At 41.9% G+C, this 23,182-nt stretch overlaps 1 protein-coding gene across 2 annotated transcripts in view; it reads left to right on the forward strand.

Moving 5' to 3' along the window:
• LOC135518061 (erbin-like) overlaps positions 1–22,144 on the forward strand; it is a 115,917-nt gene extending 93,773 nt beyond the window's left edge. Inside the window, exons 15-27 of one of the 2 annotated variants that reach the window (XM_064942908.1) lie at positions 423–522; positions 1,725–1,846; positions 2,789–2,962; positions 3,360–3,533; positions 3,641–3,755; positions 3,938–4,121; positions 4,452–5,976; positions 7,654–7,806; positions 9,711–9,767; positions 15,682–15,867; positions 17,810–17,902; positions 18,193–18,267; positions 18,680–22,144. In XM_064942908.1, coding sequence (XP_064798980.1) covers positions 423–522; positions 1,725–1,846; positions 2,789–2,962; positions 3,360–3,533; positions 3,641–3,755; positions 3,938–4,121; positions 4,452–5,976; positions 7,654–7,806; positions 9,711–9,767; positions 15,682–15,867; positions 17,810–17,902; positions 18,193–18,267; positions 18,680–18,787 — 3,066 coding nt within the window. In that variant the 3' untranslated portion in view covers positions 18,788–22,144. The remainder of the gene's footprint in view (positions 1–422; positions 523–1,724; positions 1,847–2,788; positions 2,963–3,359; positions 3,534–3,640; positions 3,756–3,937; positions 4,122–4,451; positions 5,977–7,653; positions 7,807–9,710; positions 9,768–15,681; positions 15,868–17,809; positions 17,903–18,192; positions 18,268–18,679) is intronic. The other variant, XM_064942909.1, reaches the window with a different exon arrangement.
• The last annotated feature ends 1,038 nt before the right edge of the window (positions 22,145–23,182 follow it).

A 23,182-nucleotide genomic window follows, 5' to 3' on the forward strand; every position in this document is an offset into this window, starting at 1 on the left:
TGGGTTTTAATTGGGAGGTTGTGGTAATGATGTGAACGGGGGTTTGCTCCTGCCAGCTGGGCTTCTTATTGATTGTTATCTACTGTGGTTTAATTGCCCAACACAGTCAGAAACACACACACACACTACAGAGTTTAATAATCAACCCGGATGTCTCTGGTTGAAGTCAGCCAGGCTGAGGAAGGCCTAATTTTCCCTCCTCCAGGGAAATAGAGCTCTGATCATCTCCTAATGCTACTGTCCAAAGCCCTTAGTGTACCTGGAAACCAAATTAAATGGATGGTTTCCACCAGTGAATATGTAGACCTATTCATGAAAGGTTCCTATGACTGTTTCATGACAGTTTTCAAAAGCCATCGGGATATTCAACATGTATTATTATACCACTGTCTTATGTTCTCTCTCTCTCCCCTCCCCCACAGTCGAAGCCTCTCATCCCTCTGCAGAAGGAGGAGGATCCAGAGACCCACAAGACGGTTCTCACCAACTACATGTTCCCCCAGCAGACCAGGACAGAGGACTGTGAGTACTAGACAATCTGGAGTTTTAAACTAATACAAAGACCTACTATCTATGGGCTAGGTTCTGTTCTAACACCTTTACAATACATCTCTCCTTGTGGTGATCACTGATCTATATGGTATGTGTTTAGATACACAAATGTCATGTTTCCCCTCCTATTTCATTAGTCTATCTATGGCAGATCAGGGATTAGTAAAATAACTGGGCCACCATCGAGGTCGGTCACATCCTACTAAATTCCAGGCTGACTGTGTTGTTTCAGTGCCAAACTTCCAGTGTAATCGCTACCACAATAATCATATTTCATTATCTGCTTTTCATTCTTTATCTTCCTCCAGTCATAAATTTGATCATGTGATTCCGGCAACCAGGAAGTTATTGTCTTGGATGTTTGTTGTGTAGGCCACCTTATCTCCTTTATCTGAGGAGGTGGAGAAGTTTCGGGGGGGGGGTAGAAACACAATCCGTTACCCTACCTTCTCTACAAATGTTACCTTGGGCACTAGGTTTACTATTACATCGGTTAGCATGGCTGCTCGCTCTTCTTCTCACTCTGACCTCCTGTTGGGAGAGGATACTGCAGCTTACAGGTGCTAGGCCTTGAGGGGAAATTGTGAATCTTTTATCAATTTACTGCTATTGTGTTCCAATTTGTTTTTGGGGCACCCGCCAGATCTAGTCAGCCCCTTAATTGGAATGTCGGTGCTTTGAACATTTTGGGCCTGAAACAAGCTCTCATTGTTGGCCGGGAACAGAGGCAAATCTCCAAAATTGAAACTAAATGGATTCAGGAGGGGGTGAGATTAAAAAGTCTTAACCTGTTTCTGAGCAACACAACTTTTGTACTGGTCTGAAGTGGAAACTTGGCTTCAAACACAGCCCAGGCTTAGAGAGAACCTGGTCCGGAAATCATGACTGAGCTGAGTTGTCAAAAACAAACAGAATTCTCACCTGTATTTTTAATACTCTATTAACTTAACTCACACAACCATGTTTGGATATCAAGTGGTATTGATAGCACAAACATACATTTACAGAACTGAGAATGTGTTAATTAGTGGTATATAACTGTGGTAAGGTTTCATCACATTTTATTCAATTATTTTATTTTATCTCCAGATGTATGCGTAACAAATGTAATTGGAATACTGCATAAAGGTTTGTGCAGCTAGAAAGAGGATGTGTGGTGTGTGTCTCCTCAGGCATCCCTAACTCTGACAGTGAGAGCTTCAACCCCTCTTTGTGGGAGGAGCAGAGGAAGCAGCGGGCCCAGGTGGCCTTCGAGTGTGACGAGGACAAGGATGAGAGGGAGACGCCTCCGCGGGTCAGTACTCAGCCCGCACATACACACACTTGCAGACAGCGAGAGGCACCCGCTTACGTACATAAATGCACACACGCTGATACACACACACTTGTGTACACAGTATGCACACACCTCTCTTTCCTCACTGTGTTGTAGATTGTAGCTAGTGTGGTTGACAACGTGTCAGAGGGAGATATTATGCAAATGTGAGCTAATGAAAGTATATGAAAAACGATGTCCAGTTTGCGTGCGAGGAAAATGAGGGTCAAATAACCTTGCTCTGTACTCACAATGCTTACACACATTACACAGTCCTCATTACTAAGTTGTCAAGGTTATTGAAACACTATGGCAAGGGATACAAATGGGCTTTCTGGTGTAAAAGCAAGTTTTTTTTGTTGATGTCTCCTGTTAGAATGTAAAATCTAGGTCTGTTGAGTCACCTTATGTATCAGAAGGCTTCAAGCTACAGCCACATTACCTATCACAGATTGGCCTTCCCCTCTTCCCTTGTATTAAAGAGAGATGTCTGCATGTTACTGCCAGTACCGGAGTCTCTAAGGAATGTCCAGTTGTCCAATGTCTATTGTCTCACACTGAAATGGAAGCTGCTTGCATTTCATAGTGAGGAGGTTCTGAATAATTTCTTTCAAACCAATTGTGGTGTTTCACACAGTCTCACACAGTCTCCAACGTGTGCCACTGACACAATATGGCTGGCTGGCTGCAGTGCCTCTCCAGCAGACTGGGAGGACGGGCCTGCTGGGAAGAGGCACACCGCCTCTCAAGCTGTCATTTTGACTGAGGAGCAGCAGTGTCACCTCCATTGGCAGCCGAGCTCAACTGCTCCCCCTCCCTCACCCAAGTCCCTCACCCAAGTCCCTCTCCCCACCCCCTGAGGAACCCTCCTGGTTCACTCTTTTTTAGTTTTTTTCCTCTCACGTGTGCATGTCTCTTTAGGAGGGCAACCTGAAGCGCTACCCGACACCGTACCCAGACGAGCTGAAGAACATGGTGAAGACGGCCCAGTCTATCGCTCACAGGCTGAAGGAGGATGAGTCGGGCGACGAGTCGGGGAAGGATGCCAAACCTAATGAGCGGATCCATGTGGGAGTGCAGGACGTGGGAGTCAAGGTTGAGCCTATTGTCTGTAAACACTGGCAGATGTGCAAACTACACACACACACACACACACACACACACACACACACACACAGGCAACAAACAACTTGGATACAGTGTGTTGTATTGGAAAATAACCTAAGATGAAATTAAGACTGCTCCACGTGGTATATGGTTTCACAAGTATTTGCATATAAACATATTCTATTGGAAATACAAGGAATCCCAATGAGCCTATTGTACATTAATTCACTGTTACACTATTACAGTTCTGTCCAATATTTACTTGCCACCTAATTACAAGTTAGATGGGTAACAAATGACATAACAACAACAACCTAATAATAACTCTGTAACAGAAACAAGTCTGCTTTAAAATAACCTTCTGTTGGTTTGGGGTTTTGACCAGGTGATCGAGGCTCCCCGCGCCAATGGCAAGCCAGTAGAGATGGAGCCCAAAGCACCTGGCTGTGTCCAGGACTCCACAGTACCCCTGGAGACCTCTGAATCCTACACCTCCCAGAAGACCTCACTCCGGACCTCGGACTATACCAAAACCATGAACCACGAGGACACCCTGGAGGTACGCTACTCTGAACGGTGCTACACATCACACCTCACTGGCCATACACATTATGACTCTTGCACATTTATTTTGTGGTCGTTTGTGTCAAGTCTTTTTCTCTGCAGGATTCTGAGGAGCTTTCATCTGAGGAGGAGATGAAGATGGCGGAGATGAGACCTCCTCTCATTGAGATCTCCATCAACCAGCCCAAAGTGGTGGCACTTAGTAAAGACAAAAAAGGTACCACGGCAGACACATGGCTCCTTTAAGGATTAACAACTGCTAGAAGTAGTACACGGTTAGATGGTTCTACAACTATGTAACTACTGACAAGTTGATTACATCATGCGCCCTCAGTGTACACAGCTTGGTAACTATAAATGTGTACACACTGACCGAGTTCTCCTGTCTTGGTTGGACAGATGACGGCAAAGACGCTGACTCGTTGTTGGACGAGACAGTGGCCAACAGCAATCAGAACAACAGCAACTGTTCGTCCCCGTCACGCATGTCGGACTCGGTGTCTCTGACCACGGACAGCAGTCAGGACAACTCCCTGTGCACCCCCGAGAGAGAGGCCAAGATGCCCTTCCTACCCAAGAGCAGGTGGGTGAAGTCTAGTTTTTCTCAGAGTCTCTTAAGAATGGATTTACTTGCTATTAGGGATGTGATTTCTTTTATAATAGAAGCTCTAAACATCCTAATCTAAAGATCACTAGGGAGCATAGAACAGTGAAGATTTTTTCTCATTTGAAATGTTTGCTCAATTAAGGAAATAACTTTGGATGTGTTCATACTAGATCTAACTAAGAGGGTTGGATTTCCTAGTCATTGCGAATGTAGGCCGGGGTTCCTCCGCAGCTGCCATGCTTATACTCTGAATGCCTGAACACTCGACAACAACAACAAACCATTATGTTATGCTTTCTGTTCCAGGCAAGAGGATGAGAACATGAATCAGCAGAAGGTAAGCATCCCTCTCCTCCAGAACGGCAACGGCCCAGACACTACCCTGCAGGCCCTCCTGAAGAACCAGCAGTCCTACGAGTCCAAGCCAGAGAAGATTGTGGGGGACTACGACCTGTCCATGGAGGAGAGGCTGGCCTTCATCAAGAAGGGCATCAACAACGGCATGGGCGACGGCTACACCAAGTGGGACCAGATCAACATGAACGTGGCTAAGCTGCCGCTGCAGCCGGACAACATGGGGGTCCAACTGGATGACTGTCAGAATGGCACAAGCACCAAGGAGGCCTTTCACCACTTGCCTCCGCCGTATAACAACGAAAACTCTACGGCGCCCATTACAGACCACTTGGAGAACGGCAACCAGATGGGCGACCACTTTAACGGCCGCTCCAGCGAGGGATTGGCCGTGTCGCCCATGAGGTTAGACTCTGCCACGTCGGTGGTGCGGACTGCTTCGGCGGGTGTGACGGCCAGCAGTGACATGTCGCTGTCTCGCAGCACAGAGGAGCTGTCCCCGGTGGCCAAGGCTCAGAGCATCACCAACATCGAGACAGGGGAGATGAAGCTGTACTCCTTGGACACTGAGGGGGGCTCCTACGAGGGTGGAGTAGTGGGTAGGATGGCCGGAGCCTTACCGGGGGCCCAGGGTCAAAGCATCGTCCGCAGCAAGTCAGCCTCCCTGCTCAATGACCAGCCCTTCCAGGTCTACCCCGGCTCCTCAGCCTCTTCCTCCGACCTGCTCTCCAGCTCCTCAAAGCCTCCTGTCAGCACCGGCCGCTACCCCGTCCCCTCAGGCATGGCCATCGGCCCGCCGCCTCAGTACAACGTCCAGTACACCAGCAGCGCCTTGCCCAAAGAAGGCCTGTGGACCCATAGGACCCCCGTCCCCCCCGACCAGGGCTACCTCCCTCCACCCCAGCACTCTCTGGCCAACACCAACTACTCCAACCGCAACCAGGCCCCTCCATATCCCCACCAGGCCCAGCAGAGAGGCCCGCCCATGGGGCCCAAGCAGCCTGGTGACATGTGGGCTAAGGAGAGACACCTGCCCCCCGGTGGTCAGCCACGGAGCAGCACCCTGCAGAGGCAGAGCAGCAGTTCCTCCACGGCCTCTATGGGGGACCCCCGGCGCATGCAGGTTCCCGAGGGAGACTACATGACGTACAGGGACATCCACACCCTGGGCCGGGGGCCGCTGGCCTTAGCCCAGACCATGCAGAGGCCTCTGTCGGCCCGCACCTACAGCATCGATGGGCCCTGTGCCCCCAGGCCTCACACTGCCAGGCCACAGCCCCATGAGCTGCCCGAGAGGACCATGTCGGTCAGCGACTTCAACTACCAGCATGTCAGCCCCAGTAAAAGGCCCAACGCCAGGGTGAAGTCTGAGCACTCGCTGTTGGACGGGCCAGGAGGACCGGGAGCAGGAGCAAGGGTACCAGTGGATTGGAGAGACCAGGTGATGCGCCACATCGAGGCCAAGAAGATGGAAAAGGTAGAGTATTTGGCAAATATTTAATGAATGATCTATTTGATTGTACTTTTAATTCGGTATGATTGAAAATAATCTTAATGGCATATCCCACGATAGAGATCACATCTGTTTGAGTGGGAACATGAGTAAGAATATCACGTGGTTATGGTGTTAACAGCCTAGGTTGTTATTTGGCCATTTTTTTTCTTTGATCATGTGTTAGCTGAGATGACCTCGCACCGTCCATTCAGAAACCTCATGAACCACATTATAGTGGTGTTTCTGTTTCATTACTTCATGACCTGTCCAGTTCCTTCAGACTATTGACCTCAGCCCTGGCTCCAGGGTGACCATAGCGCGACGCCAGCTGACTTGAGTCTGGGGGGGTGTTCCTTAGTGTCTCTCCTTTGGGCCGTAGATGGCACAGGTTGGTGGAAGCTACAGTCTACACTCTCAATGGCCACTTCATCATCACAGCTACTGTGGGCACCTTTAGAACGCCTTAAAAGTGGCTGCAATGATGTTATCTAAGAAGCATGGTATAATCAGTAGCTGGGTTTCCATCCAATTGGTGCCAACTTTTCATGCTAACTTTCTAGAGTCTGTATAAAGAAAATATGCATTTTTCCCTCCAGTAGTGTGTTTCCACCAAACAGACTTATTGCGGATAACAATCAGTACATGATGACCTAGTGCACACAAAATTTACTTTTTCGCAAAAATGTTAATGTATTGAATACATGTTTCCATCGAATTTTCAACTCTTTTGAAAGTTTTGTCACAACAACTATTATATTATTGTTTCATGCGCTCTCGCCAACAGCTCGCAGGTAAGGCTGTGCAGGTATGCTTCTCTACATGATGAGATTATTATGGATAATTGTTAGAATATTTGTATTTGTCAAACGGCAGTCAAGCATCGATCACCATATCAAGCAGAATAAGACCCTTGATATTTATTGGAAAGGAGTATTGAGATCACCGTGCACTTTCACCACCCTGTGAAGTTCATCATCTTATTTTGTCTGTCGCCTAATAAGCTGCATGGTTACCTGAGTCGTAGTAGGAGGACCACACACCAATATAGAAAATAGTCAAAATAAAGAAGCTCTTGAATGAGTAGGTGTGTCCAAACTTTTGACTGGTACTGTATATACTGTATAAATGCATTACGAGTGACTACCTCATGAAGCTGGTTGAGAGAATGCCAAGAGTGTGCAAAGCTGTTATCAAGGCAAAGGGTGGCTACTTTGAAGAATCTCAAATATAAAATATATTTTGATTTGTTTAACACTTTTTTGGTTACTACATCATTCCATATTTATTATTTCATAGATTTGTTGTCTTCACTATTATTCTACAATGTAGAAAATATTAAAAAATAAAGAAAAACCCTTGAATGAGTAGGTGTGTCCAAACTTTCGACTGTATATAAATGATTGTTTCCCTAAGCATGTCTATGTTGTATCATACTGTATCAGTATGTTTGGAGTAACAAGCAAACAAGCTGCTACTAACGCAATGTACAAATGTTGAAGCATTTGGAATATTAGCATTAACAATATTATTTACATTATTTTATTAATCATTACTACTTGGTGAAATGCATGTCCACTAAAAAGTGTGTGTCTGTGTGTGTTGGCTGTATGTGTGTGTGTGTTGCCTGTATGTATAATGTGTGTATAATGTGGTGCTCAGTACACCCTGTCTCTGTCCTATAATTCCAATTATGCCCCGCTGAGCTGCTCTCACTACGGTAGCTCTAGGGACGTGCACCACACAGGCAGCCAAGGCTCTCTGGTCTTTAGTGCTGTCGCAGACGGACGGCCCTACGGAGACCAGGGCATCTGTGTGAGTACTGGACTGTACTGGGGCTGGACTACAGCTCAGCCTCCTAGCTGCTAGCCTCCTACTACCCAGGCAGATCTGATTGCCGTCTCCTACCACTTTTCAGCTTTGGCCTCGTTCCAATACTTTTAAAACGACTTCCACGTCTTTCAATTCCAAAAAACAATGCCCTCTTCAGTTAAGATTGAGAATTTTTGTGATATACCATCCTTGAGGTTGTCACTAATCTGTGCGTGATGGGATGACTCTGTTTGCGTCCATAATTCCAACCCTCAGAACTGGGATGACCTTACAGAAGGATTCAAGGAAGGATGCATTTTAGAGCTATTGGGACAGGGCCTTTGTACTGTATAGCTCCTTATTGTGACGGAACCTATCTTGTTTGAAAGGGGCATCTTTTATCCGTGCACATTAAGGCCACTCTACCATAAACTGTAGGCAAACTCACAATTTCAATCTCTATCAGGGATTCAAGTAGAGGAAACTCCTAGCTGTGTAGAAAGGCATCCTGCAAATAACAATTGAGACCTGGCATATCTAGCACAATGCTTCTGTTGTATAAGTTGAACATTTTTGTAGTCTCAATTTATCCAAACAGTAGTAGAGTTGAAGCGGGCTGAAGCACCATTGTATTTTACATATGAGTTTGTCTCTACTTTAACCTATTTTCTGTCAGACAGTAGCTGTGTGTCGTTATAGGCCATATGATAGGATACAGTTGACAGTGAGATATGAACAGGGATTCCACTGGCTTGGTGTAGTGGAATCTAATTTATCCAGTTAAATCACAATCAGAGTCTGAAGCCTTTGATAAGCTGTATAGGCTACAAGTCCCTCATCTCTGCCCTGAAATAACATCACGTTGCATATTTCTGAGTCGGATGTGTATAATAATAGTAGCATGTTGCATGGTACAAAATGCCCCTTTTAAAACCTGGCTTCCCTCCCAATCTATGATTCACTTATCCCAGTGCTTTATCCTACCCCCCCCCCCACACACACACACACACGCACACGCACACACACACACACCTTCCAGCACTCCAATCTAAATGTAGCGCGCCTCCCTCACTAGTCAAAGACCGATTATCCTTCCAAAAAACTGATTCTCCCCTTTAACGACACCTTGACTCATCATCAATCATCATCTCGCTTAATGCCTCCTCTTTTGATCACTTCAGAATTGCCTCTTAACCCTTTCACTTCTTTGTGTGGAGATGAGCACTGTGTTTGTCCAATGTAAGTATGGGGTATGTAGTTGAAAGAGGAAGTAGTTGTGGTGTTAGATTGAGTCTTAGTGTGGAAAATGGCTGCAAACTCTTTCATTTGCACCTGGTGTTATTATGGTGTCTGTGTACGTGTGGTCTTATAACATGATGAACCATTCTTTCCTTTCCTATGTATTATTTATATAGGACACTGCTTTTGGCCATGTAGTCCCCAAAGTAGGGAAACATCATCCCCATTGTTAAGAATGTTATCTTTAGATATGATTTTCATAGGTGTTGGAATTATTTAAGAGAAATTTCAGAATTAATGGTTAACACAACATGTAAAAAAAAAAATCTTAACCGAACATGTAACTAACATTATTAGCCTCGATCAGATCATGGTCAACTAATTCACCTAAGACATGAAGAATTACATTCCATTTATATTTGATTAATTTAGCAGATGCTCTTATCCAGAGTGACATACAGTTAGTGCATCTTAAGATAGCTAGGTGGGACAACCACATATCACAGGCAAAGAAAGCACGTTTTTCCTCAATAAAAATGCACTTTCTATGCTGTGATATGTGGTTGAGTGTTATTTTTTTAAATGTGCATAGAGGTGTGTTTGTCATCAACAGACAGTGGTCAACACATGGTCTTTGTTACTAATCACTGTCATTGTTCCCTCTACAGGATGATGTGTTAGGTCCTCAAGGACAACAGGGCTACACCATGGACACCCTCCGAAAAGTAAGTGCACACTAGAGCCATATGTAGAGTATAGGACACCCATAAACCAATCTCAAATTGGTGTTTCTTTTCCTACTGTATGATATTAGGAATGAAGACCAGGGGATAGTTATAGGCCTACACGGTATTGAGGAGTTTGTTAACAGAACGGTATTTGACAATGTATTCTTCAAGTGAAATCATTTTTCAAATCCATCATACAGCCCCTCCATAAAGTGCCTGCCTGTCTGTCCCATTTCAGCACATGCATTCCCGACCACTGTAAGTAGAGCGTGGGCTTGCCCAGTCCAAGCAGCCTGATTAGAGAGCTGGCTGGCTGAGGGTTGAGGGTATTGACCCAGCAGCAGCAGCAGGAGTAGCGTAACAGCACCATCCTCCTCCCCACCAGTGATTAATGAGTTCTAATTAACGAGATCTGCCTTGAAAGAGATTACTGTTCAGGCCTATCTATTCTCAAGGGAGATCTCTGCATCCACCAGGTCCCCCGGTGTCTCACAGAGAGGGTTGGAGGAGCGTTGCTTCAGTTATACTGGTATTAAGAACTAAGCTGGGTGGAATACTTTGTTGGAAGCTTAGAGTGCTCATAAGCCCACTCCACTGAGTGGGCGTCTTGACCTTCATCACTAGGCTATATAAACAGTATGGTACGGTGTCCATTGACGTTTCGAGGAATTGAGCTTTATAAAGCAAGTAATATGCAAGATATAGGCAGAAGAAACTATTAAAAATATGAGTATTCTACCATATGTACAGTGTTTCTATATGAAAACTTCTCAGTCGAGGACTGCATGTAAAGAAGCTCATTGGAAATATTTGATATTACCTGTGAAATAATTATTCCAACATAGGCACATTTCATCAACTGTTCGGAAATCCATGTTCCTCCCTAGAATCTCACCAGAAGGAACAGATTGATGTTTCAGCCATGGTACATTCTAGGAATAAATGGATTAAGGAGGGAGAACAGAATTCAACCTATTTCTACAAATAACACTATCCATAATTTAAACATTGATGGTGTTATTACAGATGACCAAAAATGTATCGCAAACTACTGTAGCAGTTTTTACAAGAAATTGTAAAGCGCTACGTACTCTCAGGAATCCACAGATGTTTTTTAACTCACTGAATAATGTTCACTCTACCAAACATCTAAAGAACAATAAATCACCAGGTATTGATTGAATTACGGCAGAATTTAGAAGTTATTTTCTGAACAAGTAGCTCCCTTTCTACTTGAAGTGTTTTTAGAGAGTATTAAAAACAATGTGCTCCCTCCTACAATGACTCAGGGGTGTGACACTGATACCTCAGCCTGAAAAGGAAGTCTTGGATGCAATCATTGATGAAACACAGTCTGGCTTCATGAGGAACAGACATATTTCTAACAATGTCAGACTAGTATTAGACGTACTTGACTACTCAGACCTAATAACTGAGGACAGCTTCATATTATTTGTAGGTTTTTATAAAGCATTTGAAACAGTGGAGCATCAGTTCCTCTTCCACCTTCTTGAGAAATTTGGTTTTGGGGATTTTTTCTGTAACGGTATTAAGACGCTTTTCTCTATATAAATGGTAACCTTTATCAAACTGACACATGGCACCTCACCTAGATTTGTGTTAAAGTGAGGAATTGGGCAAGGTTGTCCTATCTCACAGTATCTGTTTTTATTAATCACCAAACTTCTTACAAATTCTTTAAATAATAGTCCTGTACAAGTTATTTCCATAGCTGGTAAAGAAATTATAATAAGCCAGCTTGCTTACGATACTACACTTTTTCTGAAAGACGCTAGTCAGATTCCCATGTCAATCAATGTGATAGAATCATTTTCCAAAGCTTCTGGTCTATATCTTAACATGAATAAATGTGACCTCATAGCTGTCAAAGATTGTGTGACACCTTCATATTATGGTATTCCAGTAAAAGAAGAACTTACATATTTAGGCATAACCATTACAAAGGATCAGAAGTCTAGAGGCTTACTAAATTTTAACCCTCGTATTTATAAAAAAAAATAAAAAAATACAAATAAAAAACAGAATAAGCTAAATCAATGGCTACAGAGGGACTTATCTTGACGAGGAAGAGTCCTAATTACCAAGGCTGAAGGTATCTCTAGACTAACATTTTTAATTTTACCTTTATTTAACCAGGCAAGTCAGTTAAGAACAAATTCTTATTTTCAATGACGGCCTGGGAACAGTGGGTTAACTGCCTGTTCAGGGGCAGAACGACAGATTTTTACCTTGTCAGCTCAGGGGTTTGAACTCGCAACCTTCAGGTTACTAGTCCAACGCTCTAACCACTAGGCTACACTGCCGCCCCATATGGTGCTCTATCTTTTTATCTTGATGGTAAAATAAGCAAAGAGATAGACCAGATGCTTTTCAACTTTCTGTGGAGAAACCGTACATTCACATTACATTAGGAAAACTGTTGTGATGAACATTTATGAGTATGGTGGGCTGAACTTTACTACCTTAAATGATCATTTGAATTTCAATTGGATAAAACAATTCATAAGAGGACCCACTTCTATCTGGAACTTTATTCCTCATCATGTCTTCTCTACTTTTGCTGGCCTTAACTTCATGTTGGTTTGTAATTATAATATTGACGAAGTTCCAGTGAAAACTCTTTGCTTTTCATCGGTATTCTTGTTATGGTCCTTAATTTATTAGCGTAATTTTTCTCCACACAGATATTATATATGGAATAATCGGAACATATTATATAAAAATACTTTGTTTTAGAATATTGGTTCTGAGACAATATCCTGTTGGTAAGCCAACTTGTAAATGCAGAGGGTCTTTTACTTATTTTGAAGGAATTCTTATCACTTTACAAGGTCCCTGTAACACCTAAAGATTTTGCAATTGTTTTAGATGCCATTGCCTCGGGTGTTGCTTTATTATTCAGGAACGTGTCAAGACCTGACCCTCAGAACATACCTACAATTAACCATGTTGACACACCAGTAGGAAAGATTTGTTTTTCTTTTAGTCCATTCAACAGCAATAGAGCTATACGAGCCTTGTTACAACAGGACCTTATGTCATGCCTTATTGGAATGGTTTTATTGATAATATCTGTTAAAAAAATAAAATAATTAAATGGTACCTTTTATAATGACCACCCAGAAACAATGTTGCATCTTTTTTGGCATTGTATTCATATAAGGAATCTGTGGCGAGACATCAGTAGATTTCTAACACATTTATGAAGATTTTACATTATTGTGGAGAGATGTACTGCTTGGATTATTTACTTACGATCTAAAGAAGTTGAAACAATTTCATGTAATTCATTTCATTTTTCTTTTGGCCAAATTTCATTTTCACAAATGTACATTTACAAACAAAACACCACATTTTCTTACCTTCCAAAAAATAAATTGAACTGTATTTTAAGACCATTAAAGACCATAAATGTGTGTATATACCTTAATGTCCTTGTAATGTGATATTATACCCCCTAGCCCAAATGTCCTTTGTATATTCTTTATATATAAAAATAAAGACTGCTCATCTCTGTCTTGCTGCATTCCACATCTGGGCAGCAGAACATTCTAGGCATCCGAGCGGGTATGCTGACCCGTAAAAAGAGTCTGATAATGGGCGAGTTCGTTTTGCATCGCCCGGTGCCATAGTTATGTCAAATATGCTGCTATGTTGTGGCAAGAGTAAATAGCTGAATGTAAATCAGCAGCTAAGAAGAACATTAAATCACTATACTGCCTGTTTGTGTCATTCTTATGTTTGCAATACTGAAAACAAAGTTTATACGAACATGTAAATAGCTATAGCTTTACTCCCCTCCTGTAAAATGGAACATGAAATCGCACTTATGCTTACTGTCTGAGGCATGGAATACAATACAACAGTTTTGTGTACAACTTGAAGTTTGAAGGCTATACCATGACCAGACAAAGGTGATCAATTAGGGGGTAGCTGCAGCCGAGCAAAAATATCTTGCACTAATATACTTATTTTTAGTCTGGGCAAATTGGGATACAGAACTCCGTATGTATCCGTAGCCACTCCAGATACCCCTGCAGGTTGTTTGGTGATACTGCTACTGTCTCTTTTCAGTAACCGGCTTAGACAGAGCTGCAGAATGAGGTCAGTCTGCTGTCTGGGAGAAGTTTAAATGGTCTGTTTCAAGAGATGTCTTACAGAGAACTCCAGCCCGGCTCATAGAGAGCCATCTTATTACACAGACGTGAAGTCCTTATCAGACGTTAAGTTATTTTATGTCAATGTCTCCTTCTGAATGCACTGACTCAATGGTCTCTTTGTTTTAGTTCAATCTATTCTGTTCTTCTTAGACTTACTGTCGATCTGCCTGGATGTACATTTGGAGGAAATAATGTATGGGATCTTTTGTAGATAGACTCACGTGGATAGGACAAATATATTTGAACTAGGGTTATGGATAGGGAATTAATTAAATAATGTTGTTATTTAGACATGTTCTGGCCAAATGTGGGGAATATGTCGACATTTTGTGATTCTACCTTAAGGTTTGCCAGGATGAAATGGTCCTTCAGACCTGGCATTAAGAATTACTCTTGAATCACACCATAAAGAAAGCCTTTGCTTATATAGTGCACTTATTTTGACCAGAGCCCTAGCCTATCCTACCCTATTACATAGATTGTAGGGAATAGGGTGTAATTTCAGATCTTACTCTCATCGTGGAGAAAACCCAAACCACTGCCGGCCCAGCATCTCCACCCCTCTGTCCTCCCTCCATTAATGGAACCTGCCAATAACCGCAGCAGCACCACCATCTATTAAAACTTAATGAAATTATCTCTACGCTTCATCCTCCACACTAGTCGGAGCCAAATGATTTCCATGGCTTTGAGGGCGGTGGCGAGCCTGCTGCTGGACACACAGCCAGTGTCTCTAAGACAGAGCGCCTTGCTGGTGCTAAATCAGCAACTTCTGCTGAAATCACACTTTATTCTGTTACATCATGTTATTCTGTATGCCAGTCTGTCACGCCCTGACCATAGAGAGCCATTGTTTCTCTATGGTGAAGTAGATCAGGGCGTGACTGGGGAGTATTCTAGTTTATATTTTCTATGTGGTGTTCTAGGTTATTATTTCTATGTTGGTGATTTGTATGATTCCAAATTAGAGGCAGCTGGTAATCGTTGTCTCTATTTGGGGATCATTTTTTAGTAGCTGTTTTCCACTCCTGTGTTTGTGGGATATTGTTGCATGTTAGCACTCAATTGTTGTCATGTTTTGTTGTGTGGTTCACTTACTTAAAAAAAAAAAAGATGTGGAACCCAGATCACGCGGGTACTTTCACGCCCTGACCATAGAGAGCCATTGTTTCTCTATGGTGAAGTAGATCAGGGCGTGACTGGGAGATATTCTAGTTTATTATTTCTATGTGGGGTTCTAGGTTATTATTTCTATGTGGGGTTCTAGGTTACTATTTCTATGTTGGTGATTTGTATGATTCTTTATTCTTTGTTTTGTTGTGTGGTTCACTTACTTTAAAATAAAAAAAGAAATATGTGGAACCCAGATCACGCTGCATGTTGGTCCGAGTATGCTTCCAACGATCGTGACGCAGTCCTGCAGTTTATCTTGTCCTTTGGCCAAATTGGACCAGTGAGGGCTTTTCTCTTGCTGGATTATAGCCTAGTATTTGTTTTCTTTAGTTTTAGAGGGTTATGGTAACCAAGGTGGTGGGAAAATAGGGATTTTAGTACTACGAAACCTCATGCAGTGTATTCCCAAACCATGCTGAAGTTGAAAGCTTATTTATGGATGAGCCTTTTAGATATGCACTGACAATCAATTTTGTTGTTGGAATGTTAACTCTATAACAATGTCTGTCTCTTTGTTTCTGTGTGTTTGTGTGTATGTCTGTCTGTGTGTTGCCCAGGTGCCTTTAATGAATGGTCAGATGGGCGGTCCAGTGCGAGGCCAGATGACGTCGTGCCAGGCACCCATGGCCCGCCACCCCTCCAGAGAGCAGCTCATCGACTACCTGATGCTTAAGGTCTCCCATGGCCAGCAGCCCCAGGGACCCCCTCCGCCACGGGCCACTCAAGACACACTGCACCAGGAGGTAGGATGGTGGGATGGATGAGAGACGGAAGAGTTGCAGTAAAACAATGCTCCCCCGTCCCTAGCCATGGAGAGTTATAGGTTGTCAGCCCACAAGTAAAAACATCATTATCAAAACTTCCATTAACACCCCCCTAGAGTCTATTGACGCACCAGTCCGTAAATCTAAGTAACATAGTAAAAAAAATCCCCATCAAATGCTGTCAGTATAAGCTAGAGAGATCTGTTTTTGCATTGGCTGCATCTCAATCCACCACATCCGCCTATGGCGGCCTTCTGCAGCTGTGTTTGCCGGACTATTATGACCACTCTATGGAAAGATAAGACTCACGAACACGATGGTGGTCCATTTTGCTCTACCACCCCCACAAGTGTTACGATCTTGTCTGAAGGTAACCGGTACCAGTTAAAATTCAATGGAAGTATGGAGGTACAGTAAATTTGTGCCTACCCCAAAAAGGGGTTAAATATGACTGTCCTTTTTTTTGCCAGTTATGAATGTGTAATCCAATGCTTTTCCATGGGATTTAGTTTTTTAAATATATATACATATATTATACCTAAAAGGGGCCCTAAAATTCAGAATCAAATAGTGCTGTGCTTGAACTATACCATGTAGCGCTCGAGGAATAGGGTTGGTGACACTGACCACTAGGTTGAAGCATGTGTAACATGGTTTTGTTGTAACCTGAGCTACCTGGATAGAATGAATCCTCCACAGTCTTATCCAATATTTTTCTCTGTGACTGTGATGTGTGTGACTTAGGGTTGCAAAGGGTCAGTCAATTTCCTGGAAATTTTCCATGGGAAGTTAAGCCCTGGAATTTAGGGGATTTTGCTTAAATTCATCAAAAAACTTAGCTTATAACAGTGAACCTTTTTTGTGGGGTACATATATGGAAATTCTAGGTATTGTTTCATATTTTAGTTAAACAATTCAATGGAATTGAAACCTGCATGCACAGTGCATTCTTCCATCACATATGCAGTGCACTCTTCCATCACATGTACAGCTGATTCTCAAGATCTTGCACACTAATTAGATGCTATTGAGCCCACACTACTATACTGTCTGAGCCAAGGACTACATGATTTCTGGTACATTTTGATTGCAATAATCTACAGGAAAATGCCAAGGGCGCTATCTGATGTGTGGAGACATTTCACTGCAGCTAATGTAGAAGGAAAAGTTGTGTACATTTGCAAATACCATGCCAAATCATAGGTGAAGAAAGCAACAAAGATGCAGAATCATCTGGCCAAGTGCATAAAGTTCCCTCAACACTCACAACAAGAAACCTCTGACAAAAGTCCCTCTACTTGAAAAAGTTGTGGCCATCTGGGCAAATTTGAGGCTTTTTGAGTCTGACAACGAGCCATCCTCAACAAGGTTGGAAAGCGAGAGTGAATATGAGGCCTCAGAATCTGATGTTCAGGAGGTGGACATTGAGGAGGTCCAGGGAGAAGACATGGAAGCCTTAGAGGAAGACAACCAGTGCTTTAGTTTCTAGACTATCAATTTACAGATGTATGTTGAAAAGGATTTTTGGAGATGCGATGGATCATTGGGGATCATTCAATATTCCCTTTCTTTTGTTGTTCAGTGAAATCATCCAATGTGAAGAGTCAACTCATTTAATTAAAGTGAAATTCGTAACAAAAAAAAATTCTATTGGAAGGATTTAATCATTTACAAGTATGTCTACTCAATGATAAGGTTAAAGTTTTATGTTTGTCTCCATATAATATGGTAAATATATCAAATGCAAAAAAACATCTACGTTTAAATGGTATTAATATGAATTTGCATATATTTCCATCAATTCCCACGGAAAGTTTCCACCTCTGAATATGTGCAACCCTAGTGTGACTCATATTCAAATGTACAGTTTACAGTAAAGTCCCCTGGTCAGGTGAGTAATATGTCTGTGTGTCTATTTCAGATGCGTGTGAAAGTGGAGAAGAACCCTGAGCTAGGGTTCAGTATATCAGGAGGAGTGGGAGGACGGGGAAACCCCTTTCGACCGGACGACAATGTATTTACGCTCATCAGCCCTCTTTTTTTCCCCCCATAACAATGTAGTGTTGTCTATTTTTGCAGCCTAGTGCATGTGAAATTGATTGTAAACAGTTTCACAGGTTTAACATAGTATTTTTATTCAAATATGATCCATGTGTGTTATCAGTCAGAATATAATTGTTAGCTGTGCTAGCAATTTAGCTTGTTGATGCATTTTTACTGATTTTGGAACAGTATCAATCAATGAAATGGTGTAATGGGTGTTGTTAACCAAATGGGTGTGGTGCTCTCTCTCTTCTCTCTCAGGGCATCTTTGTGACGAGGGTCCAGCCTGAGGGACCTGTCTCAAAGATCCTCCAGCCTGGAGACAAGATCCTCCAGGTAAATCCAATACTATTACCTCTATATTCTATCTAGCATAAATCTGTACAGTATAGGCTCTTTGCTGAACAGATTTTTACCTACTATGAACCCACTACAAACATCAGTAGTGCAGAGTCTGTGATCTAGCTATAATGCCCTCTGTGACTCCAACTCTATGCACGGGTGTGCAACCCCAAAGGTGTCAAGGTTTCAATCTCCATCTGCACCTTTCTACTTTGTTTCTCCCACTTGTCTTCCCCTCTGTACTGAAATCAGTCTCAAGAAAGTGTTAAAATAGCAATAATAATAATAAACATTGAATAAAACATCAAAGCCAAAGTTGCTATCTTGGTGTTTAGCTAAATATCCACAAATCTCTAATTAAATCAATGAAATGCATTTATAAAGCTCTTACTCCTTTTCTACCCAGGCGAACGGATACAGCTTTGTGAACATTGACCACGGGAACGCCGTAGCCCTGCTGAAGACGTTTCCCACCACTGTGGATATGATCATCATCCGAGAGGTGACAGCGTAGAGCGAGACAGACAGGACTGTGACCTCCGATCCAGACGAAACCACACGAGAACTGAATGTCCACTTCCTTCTTATTTTTATACACAAGAGGAGCCTGCTTTATGGTGAAGAGAACCTTTAAGAGCTTTTGGGATAACGGGGGCCGAACCACTGCATCAAGTGGACTTGGGGGGGATAGCCCGGTTATTTTTTACTCAGAGGACGCACCAGAGAAGGCGTGTGCTCCAATGACACAGAGATTTTGTAAAGACTGCTTTCTGTAAAGACTTGTTTTTCAAAGAAAATAATTCATCCTCATCATTGCAGTTTCTAGTTGCTGTAGTTGAGCATTAACTGTAGTTGACCACTAGAGGACAGGGCTACCTCTCTTTATCGCTCTCTGCTTACATCCGATTTGCCTTTATTTTTAAGTCATGTTATTATTTTTAAGATGCTGAAACCACTTGTTTGTCTTAGCCGAGATGTGATATGGGGGACAATGTTATGTGCTTTCTTGTGGAGACAAATGTAGTACTGGATTGAGCTTTCGGGGAGTTTCTTTTATCAAATTTCCCCTCTGCCTCCTTACAATTGCGACAGTTTTTGGAACGAGTTCCAAACATAGTGGATATTTCAGAAGGACAATTTATTTGCCTCTGCCTCCATAGAAACTGTGAGCCACACTGCATACATCCAGTATCTGTACTGTCCTCATTTTAGTGTAGGAGCAGTTTCAGTAGCCTCCATGGCACCACTGGCTTGAAATATCCCTCACTCACCTCTCAACTCCTGAGCAAATCCTCCGTCACTGAATCAACCTCCCCAAGTGCCGACTACTTGGATGCTGTAAAACGCTCTTTGTATGTGAAATGGAATTGGGACTGGAATATGGAACAGATCATGAGAGAGGATGCCTTTGCTTGGCCTTAGTTAGCCTAGCCAGAATGTGATGTGAGAATGGGTCAGAAGGCAGAGTGGTAAAGGTAGGTAAGCTAAGCATGTGTGGAGACCATGGCCAGGGGTGTATTCATTATGCTGATTTTGTTGCAAAACATTTCTTAAACGGAAGCAAACTCAACGAAACAGGGAGGGACCTAGCTAAAAGTGTCCAATATAAACTGTTGTTTTAGTTCCAAAATGGAATTTGGACAAATGATTACACCCCATGTGTTGGAGGTGCTGCTGAGAGTGACACCCTATTCCCCATAGAGGACGCTACATACTAGTGGTGAACTGTATACAAAGGATGTAGGTTGTCATTTCAGATGCAGCCTGTGAGACTGAGCAGGCCTGGTCTCTGTGCCCCTTTCAGTCATGTTGGTAAGACTATAAAGGGCTTCTCCCTGAAGGCAGCCATTGGTGACTAGAAAACACTCTCACATGCTTTCAGTATGAAAAGGGGTTTCTGTCTAACATTTTTTTAAGTGGCGGAAAACAACTACATTTTGCCTTTGTATGTAAAATAACATTTTTAGACATCATGCATCATCTCTTTTTGTGTTGAGATAGTGTTTCATATATGGACTCTTTGCTCTACGCTGGATCAAATGAACTAGCGGGGAGCTGTCAAGTGCCATAGACCTTGAACTGTTAGAACAAGTGGAGGGAAGGAGTGACTACCCTGACCCTCAAGCAATATTCACGTACTTTGTTTCACAACAAACTAAACGCTCTCCTCTTGAGTACACGCCCTGTGACTTGTCATAATGGTTTAATAGCAATAGGATTGGTTTTCATTCAGAAAGACACCCAATTGCATTTTTAATAACCTGTAATAAAATATTGTTACACAGGATTTATATTGTGAATATTTTTTTTATAAAAACATATCTTTAGCAAAGAAACATTTTAGTCTGCATTGTATAATAGTGAATGGTCTTGTGGCACTCTGCCCTTACAAATGAGTTGCTAGTTTTCCCAAGATTGATTGCTCCGAAAACAGTTCAAACCAGCTTGTTATGTTGTGCAAACATGATTCACTTTTACACCAGTGTAAAATGAAGTCAATCAGAGCTGCAAAGGCAAAAAAACAAACAGTCAATTGTAATGTTTAATTGAATTGTCAAATTATAAAAATGCTTTTTAAAGCTACTCTGCTATGTCCACTCAGTGTGATCAAAATTTTATAGATGTATGTGTTGTTTGCATGAAATCACCCTATGAATTGTCTATTTTGTGAGTTAATCCATGAAAAAAGTTACGTATTTCCTACAGAAACTAAAATGATCCAATTCAAAGATATCTACAAGTTATGGCCCCAGTGAAATTTGTTTACAAATTGATTGTAATGCAAACACTGAATTGTGACTGAGCATATATAAAGTTATGCCAATGTAATTTATGTCATCCCAATACCTAACAAATTTGTAAATGTATAGTCCTGTATGGCTCAGTTGGTAGAGCATGGTGCTTGTATCGCAAGGGTTGTGGGTTTGATTCCTGGGACTACCCATATGTAAAATCAATGCATGCATGAATGTAAGTCGCTTTGGATAAAAGTGTCTGCTAAATTGCATATATTGAATATTACAAATTTAAAATGGTATGTAATCTACTGTACCTGACCTGTATGTATTCAATTACTTCATGCATACAGTTTAAGATTATGGTACTGTCAACTTGTGACTTGAATGGAAAACACTGTATCAATGATGTTTGCTCCCCTCTTTTCCATTTTGAATTCCAACTGAACATTGCGCCCAACTGAAACTGTCCTAGTTTTTTAATCAACTGCAGCCCCAGTGGCACGCTCATAATAACTGCAAATATTTTTGTCATTGGTCAATGTTCGCCTCAAGCGGTAACATTTAAGACATCTCCTGCATTTCCCCCTCTCAAGATTAGTTTAAGAAACATTGTAATATTTTTTTATGCTGTTTTGTTGTGGACACTGTTCTTTTACTTGTTGATCTGGGAATAAGAACAATCTAATGATTGTCAAGGTCATATTTGTTTTATATTCGTGGCAAAAGAAGGAAAATAACTGTCCAATAGACGGTAGACAATCTGGGACTAAAACCTCGGGGCTCACCTGTTTTCCATATCCAACAACAACTGGTCTCTTCACATTCACACCTTGTTTTTATTTATTTAGCACATTTTCCTGTGACTTTTTAGACATTACTAATCAACATGTAAATACTTTTAAAAAGTTAAATGAATTAATCATGGCATTAGTCACCCTGAGTTTGTAAAACTAGCAATAAGTTGCAATGCATACACAACCCTTTTAATGTATAGCTATTTCAAAAGTTTCTCTGGAAACAGCTACAGTAAGATGATTGATATGCATTTATTCAACATTCCTGATTTTGTATAAAATTATACTGTTTCTGAGGTAACCTGTGGAAAACAAGAAATAAACTAATGCTCTTTAAAATGTTTTCTTCATTGAATGACACTCAACATGATTTTCCAAAGGTTTTGAATAAATCAACACCCCATGCCAGAGGATGTGTGGATATTAACAGTAATATGTTGAACACAGGAAACTGCTGAGGGGGGACGGCTCATAATAATAGTGGGAATGGAATATTAAACACATGGAAAGGGTGTTTGATGTGTTAAAAACCATTCCATTCATTCCGTTCCAGCCATTACTATGAGCCTATCCTCCCTAAATAAGATGTCACCGGCCGTCTGTGATGTTGAAGATACAGTTGCAAGAAATGCATATTAATGCAGCTATGTATTAGGATTTGGAAAATAAAATGAACATAAGGAGAGCCCTTGAACTACATAACAGCTGTGATGCTCCCACACCACCAAATTTAATGGACTTGGCTTACAGTAATCTTTACCTGTGTTATGTTACACCTTGGCTATATTCTAAAAATGTCCACTGTAGACAAGTGTTCAGTTTCCATGTATTGGTTCACCAAGTCCGGTCTGTATAAGGGGGGATTGAGAAGCCCAGATTAGACTACATTAGTTCTGAAGAGGTGTCATTTCAAAATGTAGAGCTCTAGCTCTGTTGGTGTTACTGTTCTGTCTGTTTGGGGCATGGGCTCAGGGAGAGTATTTATTCGTATTGTATTTATTATGGATCCCCATTACAGCAGCTACTCTTCCTGAGGTCCGGCAAAATGAAGGCAGTTATACAATACATTCATAACATCTTTCACAACACACTAAGTGTGTGGCCTCAGGGCCCTACTCCACTACCACATATCTACAACACAAATCCATGTTATATGTGTTTATGCATGTGTTTGTGCTGCTTCACAGTCCCCACTGTTCCATAAGGTGTATTTTTATCTGTTTTTAAAATCTGATTCTCTTGCTTGCATCAGTTACCTGATGTGGAATAGAGTTCTATGTAGTCATGGCTTTATGTAGTACTGTGCGCCTCCCATAGTCTGTTCTGGACTTTGGGACTGTGAAGAGACCTGTCTTGTGAGGTATGTATGGGTGTCTG

Source organism: Oncorhynchus masou, chromosome 28 (assembly GCF_036934945.1).
Source record: "Oncorhynchus masou masou isolate Uvic2021 chromosome 28, UVic_Omas_1.1, whole genome shotgun sequence".
Lineage (NCBI taxonomy): Eukaryota > Metazoa > Chordata > Actinopteri > Salmoniformes > Salmonidae > Oncorhynchus > Oncorhynchus masou.